This window comes from Populus euphratica, unplaced genomic scaffold, assembly GCF_000495115.2.
Source record: "Populus euphratica unplaced genomic scaffold, PopEup_1.0 scaffold361.1, whole genome shotgun sequence".
Taxonomy (NCBI): domain Eukaryota; kingdom Viridiplantae; phylum Streptophyta; class Magnoliopsida; order Malpighiales; family Salicaceae; genus Populus; species Populus euphratica.
Window position 1 is genome coordinate 31,645 of NW_011500252.1, and position 16,314 is coordinate 47,958.

Below are 16,314 nucleotides of genomic sequence, written 5' to 3' on the forward strand. Positions count from 1 at the left end.
AGATTTCCATATTTGCAACTGGAAATTAGACGATAATTGATGTATTCATCCCATAAAGTCTTTAATTCACTGAAATACTCGGTAATAGATTTGGAGTTCTAAGAAATAGAACTTAAAGATTTCTTCAAATAGAAAACCCTTGGTCCATCACTTCTAAGATATTTAATTCTTGGTTTTTCCCACAAATATCGAAAGCTATTGTAAAGTAAAGAAGACTACCAAGGATATCCTTGGTAATTGAATTTATTAGCCAAGAAGAGCAAGATTGTTAAATCTTAGCCAGGCAACACGAAAGGATTGATTAGTGGTGATAGGCTGAGCTAGAGAACTATTAACAAACATAATTTTATTTTTCATTGTCAAGGCAATTAACATGGATCGACTCCATGCAATAAGATCATGGTCCTTTCAGAGATTCAACATCGGCATCTTGTTTCCTTGGTTGGCTACTGCGATGAAGGATCGGAGATGATATTGGTTTTTGAATTCATGGAAAAAGGGACTTTGAGAGACCACTTATATAATAGGAAGGAGTGCTTACGGAATCCATCTGAAAAAACTGAATTGACTTTGAAACAAAGGCTTGAAATCTGTATTGGCTTGGCAAAAGGTGTCCATTACCTGCACACTGGTCCAGATGGAGGAATATTTCACCGTGATGTTAAGTCAACAAACATCTTACTTGATGAACATTATGTGGCCAAAGTAGCTGATTTTGGTTTTTCCCAATCAGGAATGCCTGATCCGGACAATATAAGCATGGGTTTAAAAGGTAGTTTTGGTTATCTTGACCCTGAATATTTCAAAACTTTTCAGTTAACCAACAAGTCAGATGTGTACTCTTTTGGTGTGGTCTTTCTTGAAGTGCTTTATGCTCGACCCCCGATTGTAAACTCACAGTGGAGGGAGGAAGCAAACTTAGCTGAATGGGGGATGTTTTGGCTAAAGGAAGGGCAGCTTGAAAAAATTATTGATCCTTTATTGGTAGGTCACATCAACCCTAATTCGCTAAGAAAATTTAGTGAAATAGTTGAGAAGTGTTTGAAGCCAGAAGGAGCAGACATGCCTAATATGATTGATGTGTGTTGGGATTTAGAATATGCAATGCAACTTTAGCAGACTGTAGTGCATAGAGAGGCACATGAGGACAACACCAGAACAGGTGTTTCATCATATTCAGCACTCCCAGTTATGCAGAACCTGAGTTCTAATTCGTTCCCAATTGATGATTACTCAGATACAATGTATCTCAACTAAGAATTAATGATTCCAGATGATCCCCACGTGTTAGGAATGAGCTCTAAGGGCCTCCTTTTATCATATCAATCCCCACAAGTTAATTCATGTTGTTAGATGAGAAGTTTTAAATAACAGGAAGAACATTCAGAAGCTTTGCCGATTACACCAAATGCCTTGGTAATTCTCTAGGTTAGAAGTGCGTATTCAACAAAGAGATTAAGGTAGATAGCTTGATAGATGAGTTTTTGAATGCTAATGCCCATCCCTTAGATCCATATCTGTAAAATACAAATAATAATAAAGTTTGATTGGATGCTCAATGTACTGAAATTCATGTAGATTTGTTCACGATATCCAGGTGATTGATATGGGAAATCATAGTTCGAATGCTCAATTCTAGGTATTAAATAAGAGGCAAAACAAATCAAGATTACTTGCTCAAAACTTGAAGGGCCACAACTCCTATTCAAACACTCCATCTTAAGAATTCGCTTCTTCTTTTAGGAACAAGTATTATAAAAGATGCATAATTTTTAAGAAACCTAACAGACTCAGTTAACATGATCTCTAAAAATTTTAGTTAACTTAACTAACCTAATCTCCAAGGATTCGGGTTGATCCAATTGACACAATCTTCAAATTGGTCTAATTAACTCATTACATGTAAACCACCATTTAAGTTTAGGGTAACTCATTACATATAAACCACCATTTAAGCTTTGGGTGTCTCTCAAATGGACAAGATTGAATTTAATGATAGGATTGCCCAACCCATATTTGTTGTGATGTCAAGGTTACACAAATTAATTATCTTAGTTTAAATAAACAAGATAGTATAAAGCAAGGAAGGGTCGATCCCATGAAGAAGATTCAATTTAAATTTTTATGTTGTATGATATACAACTGGGGGGTTGTGAAGTTATTTATGCTAAGTTATAGTAAAGAGAAAGAAGCAATCAATGCTAAATAAAAAAATCAAAATTTATCAAGAAAAACAAACTTTGGTTGCAAGTAAACATCTATCTATAGAAATCAGAACTGATCATGGAAATGAAACATTACTTTATACTCTAAATATTTATCTTTTCTTATATTGATTAGTTAACATATTCATTTTATAATTAATCCTAACCATCAAACAACTACAGTATCCGTACTAGTAATTTAATTTAATGGCAACCTTAAGAACTAGATGAGTTGATTAATATAAACAACATAACTGTCTGCAGTCTATATTTGATTTAATTGATCGAACATTCTCCCTAAGATTACTAATCTGGATTGCCATAATTATTAATCTTCGATTTTGATAGCAAACTTAGCAATAGATTATTCACAATAATAATTTAAAGTCCGCTCTAGCAATTAAAATAAACAACCATAGAAAATAAGTATAAGAGAATAAACATATTCATTTATCATATAAACTGAAAGGAAAAGGTAAAATAAATTTCACAATTCTTGAAATCTGAAGATTTTTGTGTCCTTGCAACCAAGAAAAAGAGTTTAGCTTTGTATGTCTATTGAACAACTAATCAAAAAGAAAGAAGAATGCATGATTTTGGGTTTGTGGAGGAAAGGGGTGTTCTTCTTCTCTTGCTGGTTGTTCCCTTTTTCTTTTTCTCTTTCTTTTTATTTGATACAAAACTCTAATATCTCTTTCCTACAAAATAGTCATTTTTTAAATAGACAATTTATACTTAAGTGTTACAATAATTATTTTTCTAAAAAAAAATAGTCTTGTATAAAATCTTCAAATTTTGACTTTTGACTTAGAGGGGTTAAATTGTCGAATAAAGGCTTGGATGTCGGTTTGGATGCTTTGGGATGTAATTTGGACTTGTTTCTTCACAAAACCTGTCCATTGACAAGATTTATATGTTGACTTAGAAAAATCATATCTCCCTCATATAAGCTTGTTTTTTACTGAAATTTGGTATGTTGATAGTTCTTCGAGTTAAAAATCCAAAATAATTAAGTTTGCATCAAATGGATTTCTCTAATTCAAGATATTCAAGTTGGAATGATCAAAGCTCAACATTGGCAGAATGTAAGGTTTGATTTTGAAGGCTATGATTTTCATGCTTTTTTTTTTCCTTGCCATATATGTATATAAAGGTATGGGTATTAGCTTTCTAATAACATTAGAATGATTTCATTTTGATCTGTAGAGCTCAAGTCTTGCACAAAACATCGATCGGAGTCAAATCTACCAATTATCTTCAATTTACTTCTTTTTGAATCTTACATCCAAAAGTGCCTTCAAAACATAAAATAAAGAATATCAAGACATTTTATATATAAAATATAGGCAAAATACTAGGTATATATAGATAAAACTATCAAATAATATGATTGCATCAACTTACTATATGCAAATCACCATTATAGATAAAACTATCAAATAATATGATTGCATCAACTTACTATATGCAAACCACCATTTGAGCTTAGGGCGTCTCTCAGATGGACAAGCTTGAATCTAATAAGAGGATTGCCTAACCTATGTTTCTTTACATACCCTCTATATTGTTGGTACTTAGCTCTAAATGTTAATAGGACCCTTCTTATCATAGTTAGGTCTATAGAATAATGTTAAGGCATGTCAATGCTAGAGTATGACCCATTTAACACCATATTTTCTTAATAAACAATGTAACTATCAACTAGTAGAGTTGATTAACTTAAATAATTGCCTCTAAACTAGGTCAAATAGTGTTTTTCTATATATGCCCCATTCATCATGCACATTGGTGTGTTTAATGAGTTTTAAAAGACCCATGAAATATTAGGTAAAAAATTTAATTCTTTCATTCCCTGCATACATAAATATTCTCATTCTCTAAGCACCTATATTTATCATCTTCTTTATTATACTTTATTACATACAAAACACAATCTTTAAAGTTATATCCGTCATACAACTTAACAAACCTAAGAATCAAAGGGTCCCCAAAGCTCTATATAGAACATGTTTTGTAGGTGTCATGACCAATGCAATGTTTCTTCTTCAACTTTTTAACCTTGTTTTTTTTTTTTGTTAAAAAAGTCTAAATCCAATGCAATCTACCTTAAACTTCATCATAATTAAACCTATACAAATAGTAAATCCATTTAGAGTATTGCAAGTAGTCCAATATTGTATTGAACATGATAAAAATTTTCTTATTTGGTATTAACTAAACTTTTTTTATTTGAATTTCCTTGATATGCTAAAGCATTTGCATTTTGTAATGTAATTTATAACCTAACCAAATATGTTAGCATGTTATGTTACTTATTTTTTTCCAGCAAAGACAAATCCCTATTATAAAATAATAAGCTTTCTAGTTCTTATTTTGTGACTTTTTTATAAATTACCTTGAGTATATAACGACTTCATGATTTTCAATGCATTTAGCATCTAATTAAGCTTTATTGATAATTATGTTTTACAAATATTCATCTCATATTAATAAGAAGGTATAGTAATTAATAACATGAAAACATGAAACTCATTTCTCAAGCTCATCTACTTCAATTACTCTTTATTGAATGTTGCAACACCAATCATTAATTATAAATTTAGAGAACAATGTAGTATTTATTAGATCAACTAAGAGTGATTGATTTATAAGTTTTTATATGTTAATTTACATGCCTTTTTATTAATATTGAATGTATATTTTAAAAACATAAGAAATAATAAAGCTTGACTAGATGGTCAATGTACTAAAGCTAATGGTAAATTTGTTTAGGTTAGCTAGGTAATGGATAGGGCAAATCTTATATCTAATCAATTGTCCCAAAATGTCATGAAACAAAGACTTTATGTTGTATCCATGTCAATTCCAAGTGTAGATATATGTTACATCATTTCATCTCCCCAAGAACAATTATGACAACCACACGAGGAAAATCTTAAAAGATTTAGAACTTTAAAATTTTGAAATTAACAAATAAAAAATTGTTATGTATCAAGAGATTAAAGGCCACCATTAATGGTGAGCGTACTTATATAATGTTTGCAAGTGCTCTTACTTTATCACTTTTATAAAATCAAAACAATTACATTTCTTTTTTTTATCTTCTTTCTATCTTAGTCTTTATAATTTTAGGCAAGTGTTCAACATATTGGGACTTGTAAGCCAGCTATTAAACTAACATAAAAATCATTTTTTTTCTTTTCTACTCACTGCAGAGGAATTTTAGTGTGATTTTGAGTTATAAAGCCAACATTCAAATGAATTATAGTTGTGTTTTGCTAAAATTTGGTGAGAAAACTCTATTTAAGTTAACATTTTTCAATAAAGAGTTTTTTAAGTCATTGCACTCATTTAGTAATACAACTAAAGAGTTTTTTTAAGTCATTGCACTCATTTAGTAATTTTTAATGTCTTTTCAAAAGATTAAATTTTTTTGAAAAAAAGCCTAAAAAAAATGTTTTTTTAAGCATTTCAGCCATTAACATGTGCATTTCTTAATTCTTGATTACTTTTCTTATCAAATTAACATATGCAAAACCTAAAAATGCTTTTAATCAAGCTATTTATTTTAACCACGATACAAACTATTTATTTATTACTCATCAACTTAATAATCCAATGATACCAAACATTAACTCAACAAGGGTTCTCTCAAAATGCCTTCATTTCTAGCTAAAAAACTATCCTTTTCTTCTTTCTCTCTCTAACTTGGTATTTTCTCTCTCTAGTTTGGATTGTTTGCTTTTTTTCCTTGTTTCTCTATTTATAGACAAGGGTGAAGGTTTTGAAACTCGTCTTTATGGTATGATCATAACCATTGGTCCCTTTGGGCTAATCTCCACCCTTCACCATGGTTTTACACTTTGCTCGAGATAATCGAGTTGCCCTTTTTCACACTAAATTTTATAACGTTTCAAAGGGGCAGAGTTGTAGAAATAACTAACTTGAAAGACTCTTCTTCATTTTCATTTTATAGAGAATTTTAGGAACGAAAATTGATGGAATTCCTGTCACTAACAACTTTGATTACCTTTTATAAAACTAAAATTAAAACTGATATTTTTTTTGTTTTAAAAAGATGAAAAATTATCTAAGTTATAAAGAGTTAGTTTTGGAAAAAAATAAAAAAAGTTGATCAGATTTATTATATGGGATAAAAAATGGGTTGAAGAAAATAATTCTTCATGTACTAGGCCAAATTCAAAGTTAAATTGATAAAACATAATTTTTTATAGCCTAAAAATTTATTTTATAATAAATCCAAACCCAGACCTTACCTAAAGCCTGAGTTGGGTCAAATCACACGCTTGTTAATTTAATTTAAAAACTCACTATTTTTAGGATCTCTTTAACTCTAAAAGCTTAGATGTCTTATATGCACAATTTTAACTTCTTAATTTTTCATTGTATAAACACCAAAAAAATTTATTTTTTTGATTATCTTATATGAGATAAAGGTTTTTTTTATAGAGTTTTGAGTTTTATCAAATCATGTCAACTAAAAGTTTTTTTAAGATTAATTTTTTATTAATTTATAATTTATTTAAATTATATTAATGTTTCATATTAAAAAGTTTATGTTAAAAATTAAATTATAAAGTTTAACCCTAAAAATGATTGGATGTTACTTTTAATTTGATATCAAATTTGTTCATTAAATAAATAATTTTAAATAAAATTCTAACAAACGGTGAAGTTGGCGCATTTTTGCTTTGGAAACTCCAAATCTACTGATCCCATTGCAACCATTTTCAAATTTTCAGTGAAAAGTGAAATAATCGATATTTCAGGGAATTAATGGCAGAAAAAGTGATTATAACAAAAAAGAAATAAAAGTAAAATCTACAATCATCATTACCAACAAATAATCTCTTGCAAATTAATAATTAAACCTATTTTTTTAACAATTAAGATAATCTATGTCAACTTTATACTGTGAATCAAATCCGTTTAATAAGATCTTTGAACTATAACTTTTAACTTTAAATCATAGAATAAAAGTTATTTTCATAAATAATTTAAGAAAAAAATGAGTTAAAATAAATTTATTTAGAAATATATTTGATAAAAATAATTTAAATCAATTATTTTAGAATGAATACAGTATTAGATTCCGTTTCGTATGATTTTGCAAATAGATTTTTTTTAAAAAAAAATAATTTATACATTCTACTCATACTAAATGTCTTTTTTATTTTTATTTTTTTATAAAACTTGATTTGAGTTATTTTTACCTAAAATATTTCCAACTTAAAACTATTTTTTCATAAATTATTTTTAAAAAAAAGTTTTGAACCATAATTCAAAGTAAAAAATTACTTCTCATAAATTACATAAAAATGAATTTAAATAATAATTTAAAAGTTAAAAATTTGAAATCTTTTATTAAATTAGAATATTTGAATCAATTTTATAAAAAACTTATAGTGAAATTAAAACTTATTTCTAAAACATATTTATAATTATTTTAATCAAATTAGTCAAAATTTAAAATCAACTTGTAAAAGTTATATTAAATATAAGTTTAAATATTTCTTATTAGAATTAGGCACATCATTCAAATCCAAACCTATAAGAACATCTTTCTCCTTTGCCTTCATAACATTAAAAATCAAATTTACTTGTCCTGAGTCTGTTTTATTTGATAATAGACTTTGAAGTTATTGAGTCAAGGTTTTTAATACCTTCATTAATTTCTTGAATTATACAAGATACGAGACATATTGTTATTTTTTAAAATATTTTTTATTTGAAAATATATTAAAATAATATAATTTTTATTTTTTAAAAATTATTTTTATATCCTAATGTTAAAATAAATTAAAATTAAAATTCTTTTAAAGAGGTTTACCTAATAATTTGAAATGCAATACATGTTTGTTTTTTTATTTTTAAAAGTGTTTTTAAAATAATTTTATTTTTATTTTTATTTTTTACAATAATATTTTTTTAATATTTTCAGATTATTTTAATATGTTAATATTAAAAATAATTTTAAAAAATAAAAAATTATTATTTTAATATAAAATAATTGTTCTTCAGATCAACTTTCTAACCAGACTCTTTACTGTATAGACCTCAAGGTAGCCCATCATTTTAATGGGCTAGACTAAGACTGAAGTGTGAATAAACAAAAAAAACAAAAACAACTAAGGTACAGACAGGTGCTCGTCGTGTCTCGTCCAAGCGACACAAAGAAGACAACCTCTTGCTCTCTCGGTCTTCTTCCTCCATCGCTCGTGTCTTGTCCAGGCGACCCAAAGAAGACAGCTATATTTAAACAAAGCAATCAAATCTTAAGCAATGGTAAAAACCAAACAGCAGAAGTCCAAACCCAAGAAAACTCCCCATGTAAGTCTCTCTCCCCCACAAATTACTGTTTTATATTGATTTTATTTTTTTAATATTCAAATTTTATCCTTTTCCATCCTTACTGTCTCGGATTTTTATTCAATGCTATACTATATGTGAAGTTTCTCTTTTTTGTTACTATTTATATGGGATGGTGGTTTTTTTTTGGTGTTCAAAATCATTTAATACAATATTAAAATTTGATTAAGTATATGAAAGTAACAAGGTTATCTTTTGATTAAAAAAACAGTTGCAAATTTGACACTGTACTTGATTAGTGGTGAAAAAGGTTAATTTAGTCTGCCCCATGTAGTTTTTGCTGCGTTTTAGGTGATGAAGTGATAAATTGTTTCTATTTAGCCACTTAGATCCAGGCATGTTAAATTTTTTTGTTGCCTTTGATGTTATGTGGGAGGTGATCAAGTGAAATTTGTATGATTTGCAGGTGAAAAAACAGGGAAAGCAGGCCAATATCGTGCAGTTTCGCACTCAGCTTGATGCATTGGGCCTAAAAATTATCGAAGTGACTGCAGATGGTAATTGTTTTTTCAGGTCTGTGTTTATGGATTGCTGTTTGTTGCGTATTGTGTACTTTATTATGATATATTGGTGGGTTACATCATAAGCACATGTTTTGGAATTTTGATCTGTTTTGCAGAATAATCTCATTCTAATGTAACCTGGGGAAAGAATTATTGATGTATTTTGGAGCTGCTCTTTAGTCTTGCTTAAGGTTTTTACTCTTGTTTGTTTGCAGGGGACTTGCAGATCAGCTTGAAGGTAATGAGGAGGAACATGGAAAGTATCGCAGTATGGTGGTCCAGTATATAATGGTAAATGCCTATTGTTAAAGAAACTTTTTATGTGGATTGAAAAAGAAACCGATGTTTGTATCAATTGTGTTATGAATTTGCTTTCTATCAACTGTCAATGCATTCCTGTTGCATATCAATGTGAAATTTCTCTTTGATTATGTTATAGCTATATTACTAGCCATACAAGATATGTGAGGAATATTTGTGTATATTAGCAAGCAACTGATTTGATTTTTTACCTCTCCCTGTCCCTCTCCATCTGTGCGTGTGTGCTTGCCTGCTTGTGTGCTTGTATGTGCTACATGTATTTGTATGTTATTTGATAAATACTAAACTGCAAACCAATCTGATACCGGAGCTGTGCTTACAGAACACTCGTGAAATGTTTGAACCCTTTATCGAGGATGATGTCCCATTTGATGAATACTGCCAATTGATGGAAAAGGATGGCACATGGGCTGGACATATGGAATTACAAGCAGCTTCTCTTGTTACACATAGTAATATATGTGTTCACCGGGTGAGATTCTACTTTTCGTACAGCTTTCATTTGTGTACTTGTTTCCATACTAATGGAATTAGTTTGTTTTTCCTTTGGGCGTTTCCATTGGTTATTACCCTCAAAGCTATTCTTTTGATGTCGAAAATGGTATTGAAGAGATTCTAGATTGATTGTGAGGTCAAGTCATAAAAACTAGTCTAGTGACTCGTAAAACTGCTACAACATTACTACAAGCTGATTTGGATTGTCTACTTTCAGTTTCAAATTGTACTTATGGAAGCATGAAGCACACTACACTATCCAGTGGAAGATTATATAACTGATATACCAATCCAATTTATCTTTGCACATATGCAATATATGTAAAAAGTGAACTGAATAAATGGACAGACATATAAACCACACGCACAAAGAAAACATAAGAATGAAATGCACACGGATGTTCTCCCCTGCACTCATGGGCACAATGACAGACACACACACACACACTTGTTTACTTGATATGCTTCAAGAAGTTCTTGGACTCATATATGCTCATTATTTACTCGATACAGTACATGTCACCACGTTGGTACATCCGAAATTTTGATCAACATGGAGCTCGTATGGTCCATTTGTAAGTATTCTTGAATATCTATGATGTTTGTAGCAGTCTTTTCCATTGCATGTGTTTGGGCCTTATAGAAGTGGAGAATCACCAAAATTAATGAATGCCCGCTATACTCATATGATTTCTGTATGTGCATTTGATGGATGGATAACTAACTACGTATCTATCCCTTGCAGTTGGGACTATACCTTGATTATTTCTATTTTGTGTATGACCACTGGTTTTCAATTGCTAAGATTTTTCTTAAGAGTGCTAGATTTGATAATAGGAGTAATGTTTCAGTTATCCAATTTGATATTCCTACATTTCTTCAGATCTTATCATGATGAGGAACATTACAATAGCGTGCGGTCAAAGGATGACCCTTGTAATGGGCCAGCTCAGCCAATTATAATCAAGGTTTTTCTCTAGATCTTCTATGATCCTTAGCAGTTATGTCTTTCTTATAAATTTATGTCATCTACTTTTAACCCGTAATTGGTAACAATATCCTGATCACTTCTAGTTTGTGAAAGGTTGATGCTGATCTTTCAGCAACATCTGTTCAAGCAAAAGCTGTGTCTAGCATTAAAGCAGGAATTGCAAAGGACAGTTTTGATGCAGGATCCCTTAAATTGGTCATGGCAGGAAGTGGTTGTGAAAATGCTGAGAAAGTCAAACAGGTAGAAATAGTCTCCTGCTATATGAATTGTTTTATAAAAAATAATGTCCCAATACTGCTGTTAATCTCTTGCTAGGTTTTACTAGAAGTTGATGGTGATGTTGATGCTGCAATAGAGTTTTTAATAGCGGAGCAAGAAACAGATTCCTTTTCAGCAGAAAATAATTCCCTTTGTTCTGACACGAATATTTCTGATGGTAAAGTCTTTCATTGTTTTTGTTGCATGTCAAATAATCTTATGTTGGCTGCTGTTAGCTATCACTTTCCATGTTCTGAGATTTCATCCAGTTATGGAACTATTTGTGTGATCTTCCTTGAAGAAATGAAGTGATGATTTTCTCTGATAAGCAAAATGTTTTCATGGAAATGATTTCCTCAAGAGTATTTAATGGTTCTGTAAACACTTCAGAAAGTTGGCTCTGACCTCTGAATGCCTTATCATTTAGTCAAACGAACATAGCATGGTTTCATAAGGAGTCCTTCCTTAGGGGTCAAATTCTACAAGGAATGGGAAGATGATTCATCTTTTTTTAATTTATGCTTTGATCTGCAGAATCAGTTCTCTCTTTTTCTTTATATTTTTCACAATCAAGATTTCTTAAAGCCGAGGCTGTTGTTGAAGGAGAAATATTATTTGTGTTGGTATCAATGACTTGGCACACTTTCCCTAGAATTTCAGCTTTAATTGAATGCCAGTCTGTGCTTGCATTAAAATCAGTTGTTTTGGGGGTTGATATAATCCCAGGATTTAGAAGAAAAAATTGTTCTATTTGTTGCTTGTGTATGCCTGCATGTACTTGTGTCTATTATGAATACTGTACTCTCAATTTCATCTAAAAAATTTGTTGAAAGACCTTTCTATGTCAGTCATCTTAGTACATACTGGTCTTGCTTTTCAAGATATTCAGTGTTGTTTTTACATTTTCTTATCCAATCTTCATAATTCTTAGAATGTCAAGGAGATGGTGCAGACGGCAACTGTCAACAATACAAGGACGAGCCTGTAACAAAGACCAATGAACAAGTTTCATCCAATAATCGCACCAAACAAACCCACGATGATAGCAGTTCCAGAGAAAATGGCAAGGTTTTCTATATAGTAATACAGAACCCTTTGGTCGATTCTTCCTTGAAATTGGAGTCTGTTGGTGCCTGTCATTTATTCATTAATTTTATTACTATCATAGTCAATCTTTGTGTTCCTCATTCTCATTCTTGTTGTCATTACTATGAACATTATTTTATTGTCGTTGTGTGACCGCAGAAGATTCCAAGAAACAAAGACTGTCCCTGTGGATCCAAAAAGAAACACAAGGCTTATTGTGGAGCTGTGAAGGGAAGATTGTCTACTAAGATTGCGTATGCTTCTTGAACTCCAGACCCTCTCTGTGTGTAAAAGCTAATAAGATATTGCTTTTATTGGTGAAGATGGAATTTTTAGACACAAAAAACAGAAAGGAAGTTTCTCAAGTACTTCTCTTCACTATGATGTCTCTCATAACTAAGAAATGTGTTTGGCCTAGTTGACATACTTAATTGATTGTTGCACAAAATTCTGTGATTGTTTTGTTTTTGTTTACTCAGTTATCACTGAAGTTTAATCATGCTCCCATCACCCCAACTGAAAGTTTGTTATCTAACACAGCATATTTGTTGTGTCAGTGACCGAAAAGTAGACTTTAGAAAAGGTAGAAAAGAAACAAAGCACAACAAGAAAGGACATGCTGAATCCGTGCCATCCAGTGGATCTGATGGTTGGCTGCCTGACATGGGTGCACTTTGTATATGACCATGAACTTGATTTTAATGTGAGTGCCACTACCAGTTTATATGTCTTTACAACTTTCTGTTTCTTTTGAATTGTGAATTTGCATCATTGTTTTGCAAATCAAACGGGATTGATTTTTCTGTTAATGGTTCAGTAATTATTTTGTCATATAGTGATTTCAGTAATATAAACCACTAACCTGCATTTGTTTAAACCGGCAACAAGAGCTAGTTTTCGTGTTGCACATATATATATTTGAGGATTGAGATTTTTTATTTCCAACTGTAGTTATCTAGGACATGATGAACAGAAATGAGAGAGAGACAGAGAAGGAGAGGAAGAGGTAGTGTATTGAGATGAGATGAAGTTTCCTGATGGAACTTCTAGATTATATGAATCTATGGAGTCAGCTATTTATGAACTTTTGACATTCTCACCACAACTGTTTTTCTTATCTATGCATATGTTATTATTAGCTTGGATTGTTTTTGAGTACAAGCTTTCTGATATGCTGAGCATCATTTTGGTTTTCCTCAGTGCAGGTCACCCGGGATCTACCACTTGATGCCTGCCCCCCATCCTAAATGGAAAAAAAAACCCTCTGGGCAGTTCACCACCACCAAGTCAGGCAAGCTGGGTATCTACTGCCTGCCTTAAGGTCAGTGTTATGCCTCAGTTTGACGCTCATGCTTTATCCTCCACAAGTAGTCAATATATCTGAAAGCAAGCACGACGCATTCAAGAAGGGTTGTAACCAAGAAAAAGCTATTGGATAAAAAAGAAGGTGCAGAGATCAGGATAATGACCATCCTGTTATAGAATTAAAAAAAGAAAATTTTCTTCGTGGGTTCCGCTCTAGGTATGATAGTCTAATCTTGTATAGGGCCAAAAAATTAGCCTTCAGCCACTTGCTTCTTGTTGACAAGCTTTGTTTTGTCAAGGAACCCTCGAGTAATTAGCAATCAATATTTTTATGGATCATGGTAAGTGTCTTTGTATGCATCGGCAGTGCCTCTTGCCCATTTCATATATATATATATATGTTTTAAGCTGGGGAGGAGGGAGGGCTTTAAGCTGGAGTGCCTTTCTGGATGTGGGATGATTACCACTAAGTTACCTCTGCTTGTCGACAGTGATTCTGCGTGCTAGTGATAAAGAATCATGTTCGCTTACTCGTGATGAAAGAATCATGTTCTTCAATATTTTATTTTTCATTCATGTGGTTCATACTTCATATTATTGCATTTTGCTCATTATGATTGTTCTGCTGTCTAGGGGTGAAAAAGAAGAAGAAACTTTAAAACTGATTAAACTGAAAAAAAAAAAGATTAAATTTTTTTAAAATAATTCGGTTCAATTCGATTTTACCTTTAAAGAACTGAAATTGAAAAAACTGGACAGAACAAACCGGTTCCAAAGAGTTCAAAAGGCCAGGCCCTAATCAATCTCCCGACCAAAAACCACAAGTGCTCTTTTTATCCACTGGACCCTCCCGAAATGACATTATTTCAAGAACAATATGAAATGGATGTAGATGATGGTGGCACTTCTGATCTTAGCATAAGCGTTTTTTTACCCAGAAAACAACAAAAACAACACATAAAATTGGTGAAACAGAAGCGTTTCAAGTCATGCCCACTAAAACAAGAACTATTTGACTCCGACTCCTTTTCTGACCTGGTAAAAAGAATCCCTCAAAAAATGGGTGTAATCTCGCTAGCCACTTAGATGCAGATGCAGATGCCTCTGCAAGTCACTACGACAACAACAACAAGCCGCTTATCCATCAAAGACCGCCGAACAAAAGTGGAAGGTCATGGCCGTAGGATCCGAATACCCACCACTTGTGCTGCCGGGATCTTCCAAGTGACTGATAAGGTGTATTTTGGTTTTTTATCAATATAAACTGAATCGACCAAACTGAAAGTAGTTTGTTTGAACGGGTTTAGTTTTAACTTGAATTTTAAAAAAATAATTATATTATATTTGATTATTTTTTTAAATTTAAAACTGAACTAAACCAAATAAAAATATAAGATTTTATTTGGCTCTAGTACACAAATAACTATTTATTATAACAGTAAAGGTGTGATATTGGCCTTGCAAGAAAAACCCATGGGCTTGTGGGTAAGAATATATTTTTATGATAATATAGTTGTTTTTATCATATTATATAAGTTCAGATTTGTCATTTGTTATGTACAGTAAAATCACCACTATAGCCTTGGATTAAAAAATTTATACGCTTTAGGCTAAGGGTGTTTATGCACTTTCCTTTTATTAGGTATATGACAATTACTTTGATATAGTTGGAAATAAAACAATTAAAATTCTTTTATAAAGGTGTTGTGGATATTTTTTTTATTGGTTTTGTTGTAGATATTAAAATTTCTCTAATTTGTTGTTTTCATTATTATATATTATTTTTTTAAAAAAAACCTTCACTCCATCATGCCATCAAAAATAATTTTTTAGAGTAGTGTTTGGAAGATCTTAACACCGTTTTTATTATGGTGTGGCACATGTAGGAAAACACCGCGGTTTAGTGCTAGAAATCATTTTTATTTTTCCTTCTTTTCTTTTTCTACCTCGAATTAGCTCCATCCATATAAAATTTTATAGCAATCTCTACCATTTATTTTTCCTTTACATTTGGTTTGTATCTTTTTTATTATTTTTATTATTATTTTATAATAAGTCATGAAATTACAAGTGTTTTTTTAATTTCATTCTCCTACTATTTTTTAATCTATAAATAATCTATTGAATTTCAAATTTATTTTTAAAATTTTGAATTTTATAACTTTTTTTATCATTTAAATTTGATCCTCATTGTTTTAGTTGCTATTTATTTTGTTATAGATCATTTTTTAAAATTTTTTTAACAAATTTCATCTTTCATGAGTTTTTTTCTATGAAATTTTATCGCTATTGTTTTTTTTGTTTGTTTTTCTTTTGTAGGTTTTTTTATTAATATTTTTTTTGTTATTTTATCTTTCAAAATTAAATTTGTTAAAATTTAAACTTCTTAATTGAACACAAGTATGAGATTTCACAATTATAGGTTTTAGATATTAAACCCTATTTAGGAGTTTACTTAATTTTTTTTTAAGTTAATGTTTTCTTATTTTTTGTCATTTATTTATTTATTTGTGGTTTAATTCTAATCAACTAGTCCTTTATAGTTTTTTTTTTTTCAATTTCACCACTATAGTTTTTTAATCTATAAATAAGTTATCAAAATACAAAAAAAAAATTATTTTATCCCATAAATTTTTTAATGTTTCAAAAAAAATTTAATTCTTTTAATTGTGATTTATTTTGTTTGAATTTATTTTTAATTTTTTTTCCAAATTTCACCCTCCTTTGGTTTTTTTTCTCTCTGAAATCTTATTCTCATTCT

General features: G+C 30.5%; 2 protein-coding genes across 8 annotated transcripts; both read left to right on the forward strand.

The window, feature by feature from the left end:
* Positions 1–400: 400 nt before the first annotated feature.
* LOC105112733 (probable receptor-like protein kinase At2g23200) lies at positions 401–1,320 on the forward strand. The gene is given in 1 exon segment (XM_011008548.1): positions 401–1,320. A coding segment is annotated over 1 exon segment (789 nt). The 5' UTR covers positions 401–468; the 3' UTR covers positions 1,258–1,320.
* Positions 1,321–8,330: 7,010 nt separating this feature from the next.
* LOC105112734 (SEC-C motif-containing protein / OTU-like cysteine protease family protein) lies at positions 8,331–13,678 on the forward strand. Of its 7 annotated transcripts, none has more exons than XR_839819.1 (12): positions 8,331–8,555; positions 9,001–9,107; positions 9,313–9,388; positions 9,741–9,890; positions 10,427–10,488; positions 10,797–10,881; positions 10,998–11,144; positions 11,220–11,340; positions 12,094–12,225; positions 12,408–12,502; positions 12,806–12,951; positions 13,454–13,508. XR_839819.1 is itself a non-coding variant. In XM_011008550.1 (12 exons), the coding sequence occupies exons 1-11, from the start codon at positions 8,508–8,510 to the stop codon at positions 12,930–12,932; spliced, it is 1,167 nt and encodes a 388-aa protein (XP_011006852.1). In that variant the 5' UTR covers positions 8,331–8,507; the 3' UTR covers positions 12,933–12,951; positions 13,454–13,678. The 7 variants fall into 7 exon arrangements, 5 of the variants coding, with proteins under 5 accessions (XP_011006852.1, XP_011006851.1, XP_011006853.1 ...); XR_839820.1 differs by having other exon boundaries at positions 12,411–12,502; XM_011008550.1 differs by having other exon boundaries at positions 12,094–12,242; positions 13,454–13,678.
* Positions 13,679–16,314: the final 2,636 nt, after the last annotated feature.

Bases quoted from the DNA above. Each gene is read 5' to 3' on its own strand.
- LOC105112734 (XM_011008550.1), top strand. From the start codon at position 8,508: ATGGTAAAAACCAAACAGCAGAAGTCCAAACCCAAGAAAACTCCCCAT. The intron at 12,243-12,407 runs GTAATACAGAAC...GTGTGACCGCAG, and splicing joins ATGGCAAGGTTTTCTATATA to AAGATTCCAAGAAACAAAGA. The intron at 12,503-12,805 runs GTATGCTTCTTG...TTGTTGTGTCAG, and splicing joins AGATTGTCTACTAAGATTGC to TGACCGAAAAGTAGACTTTA.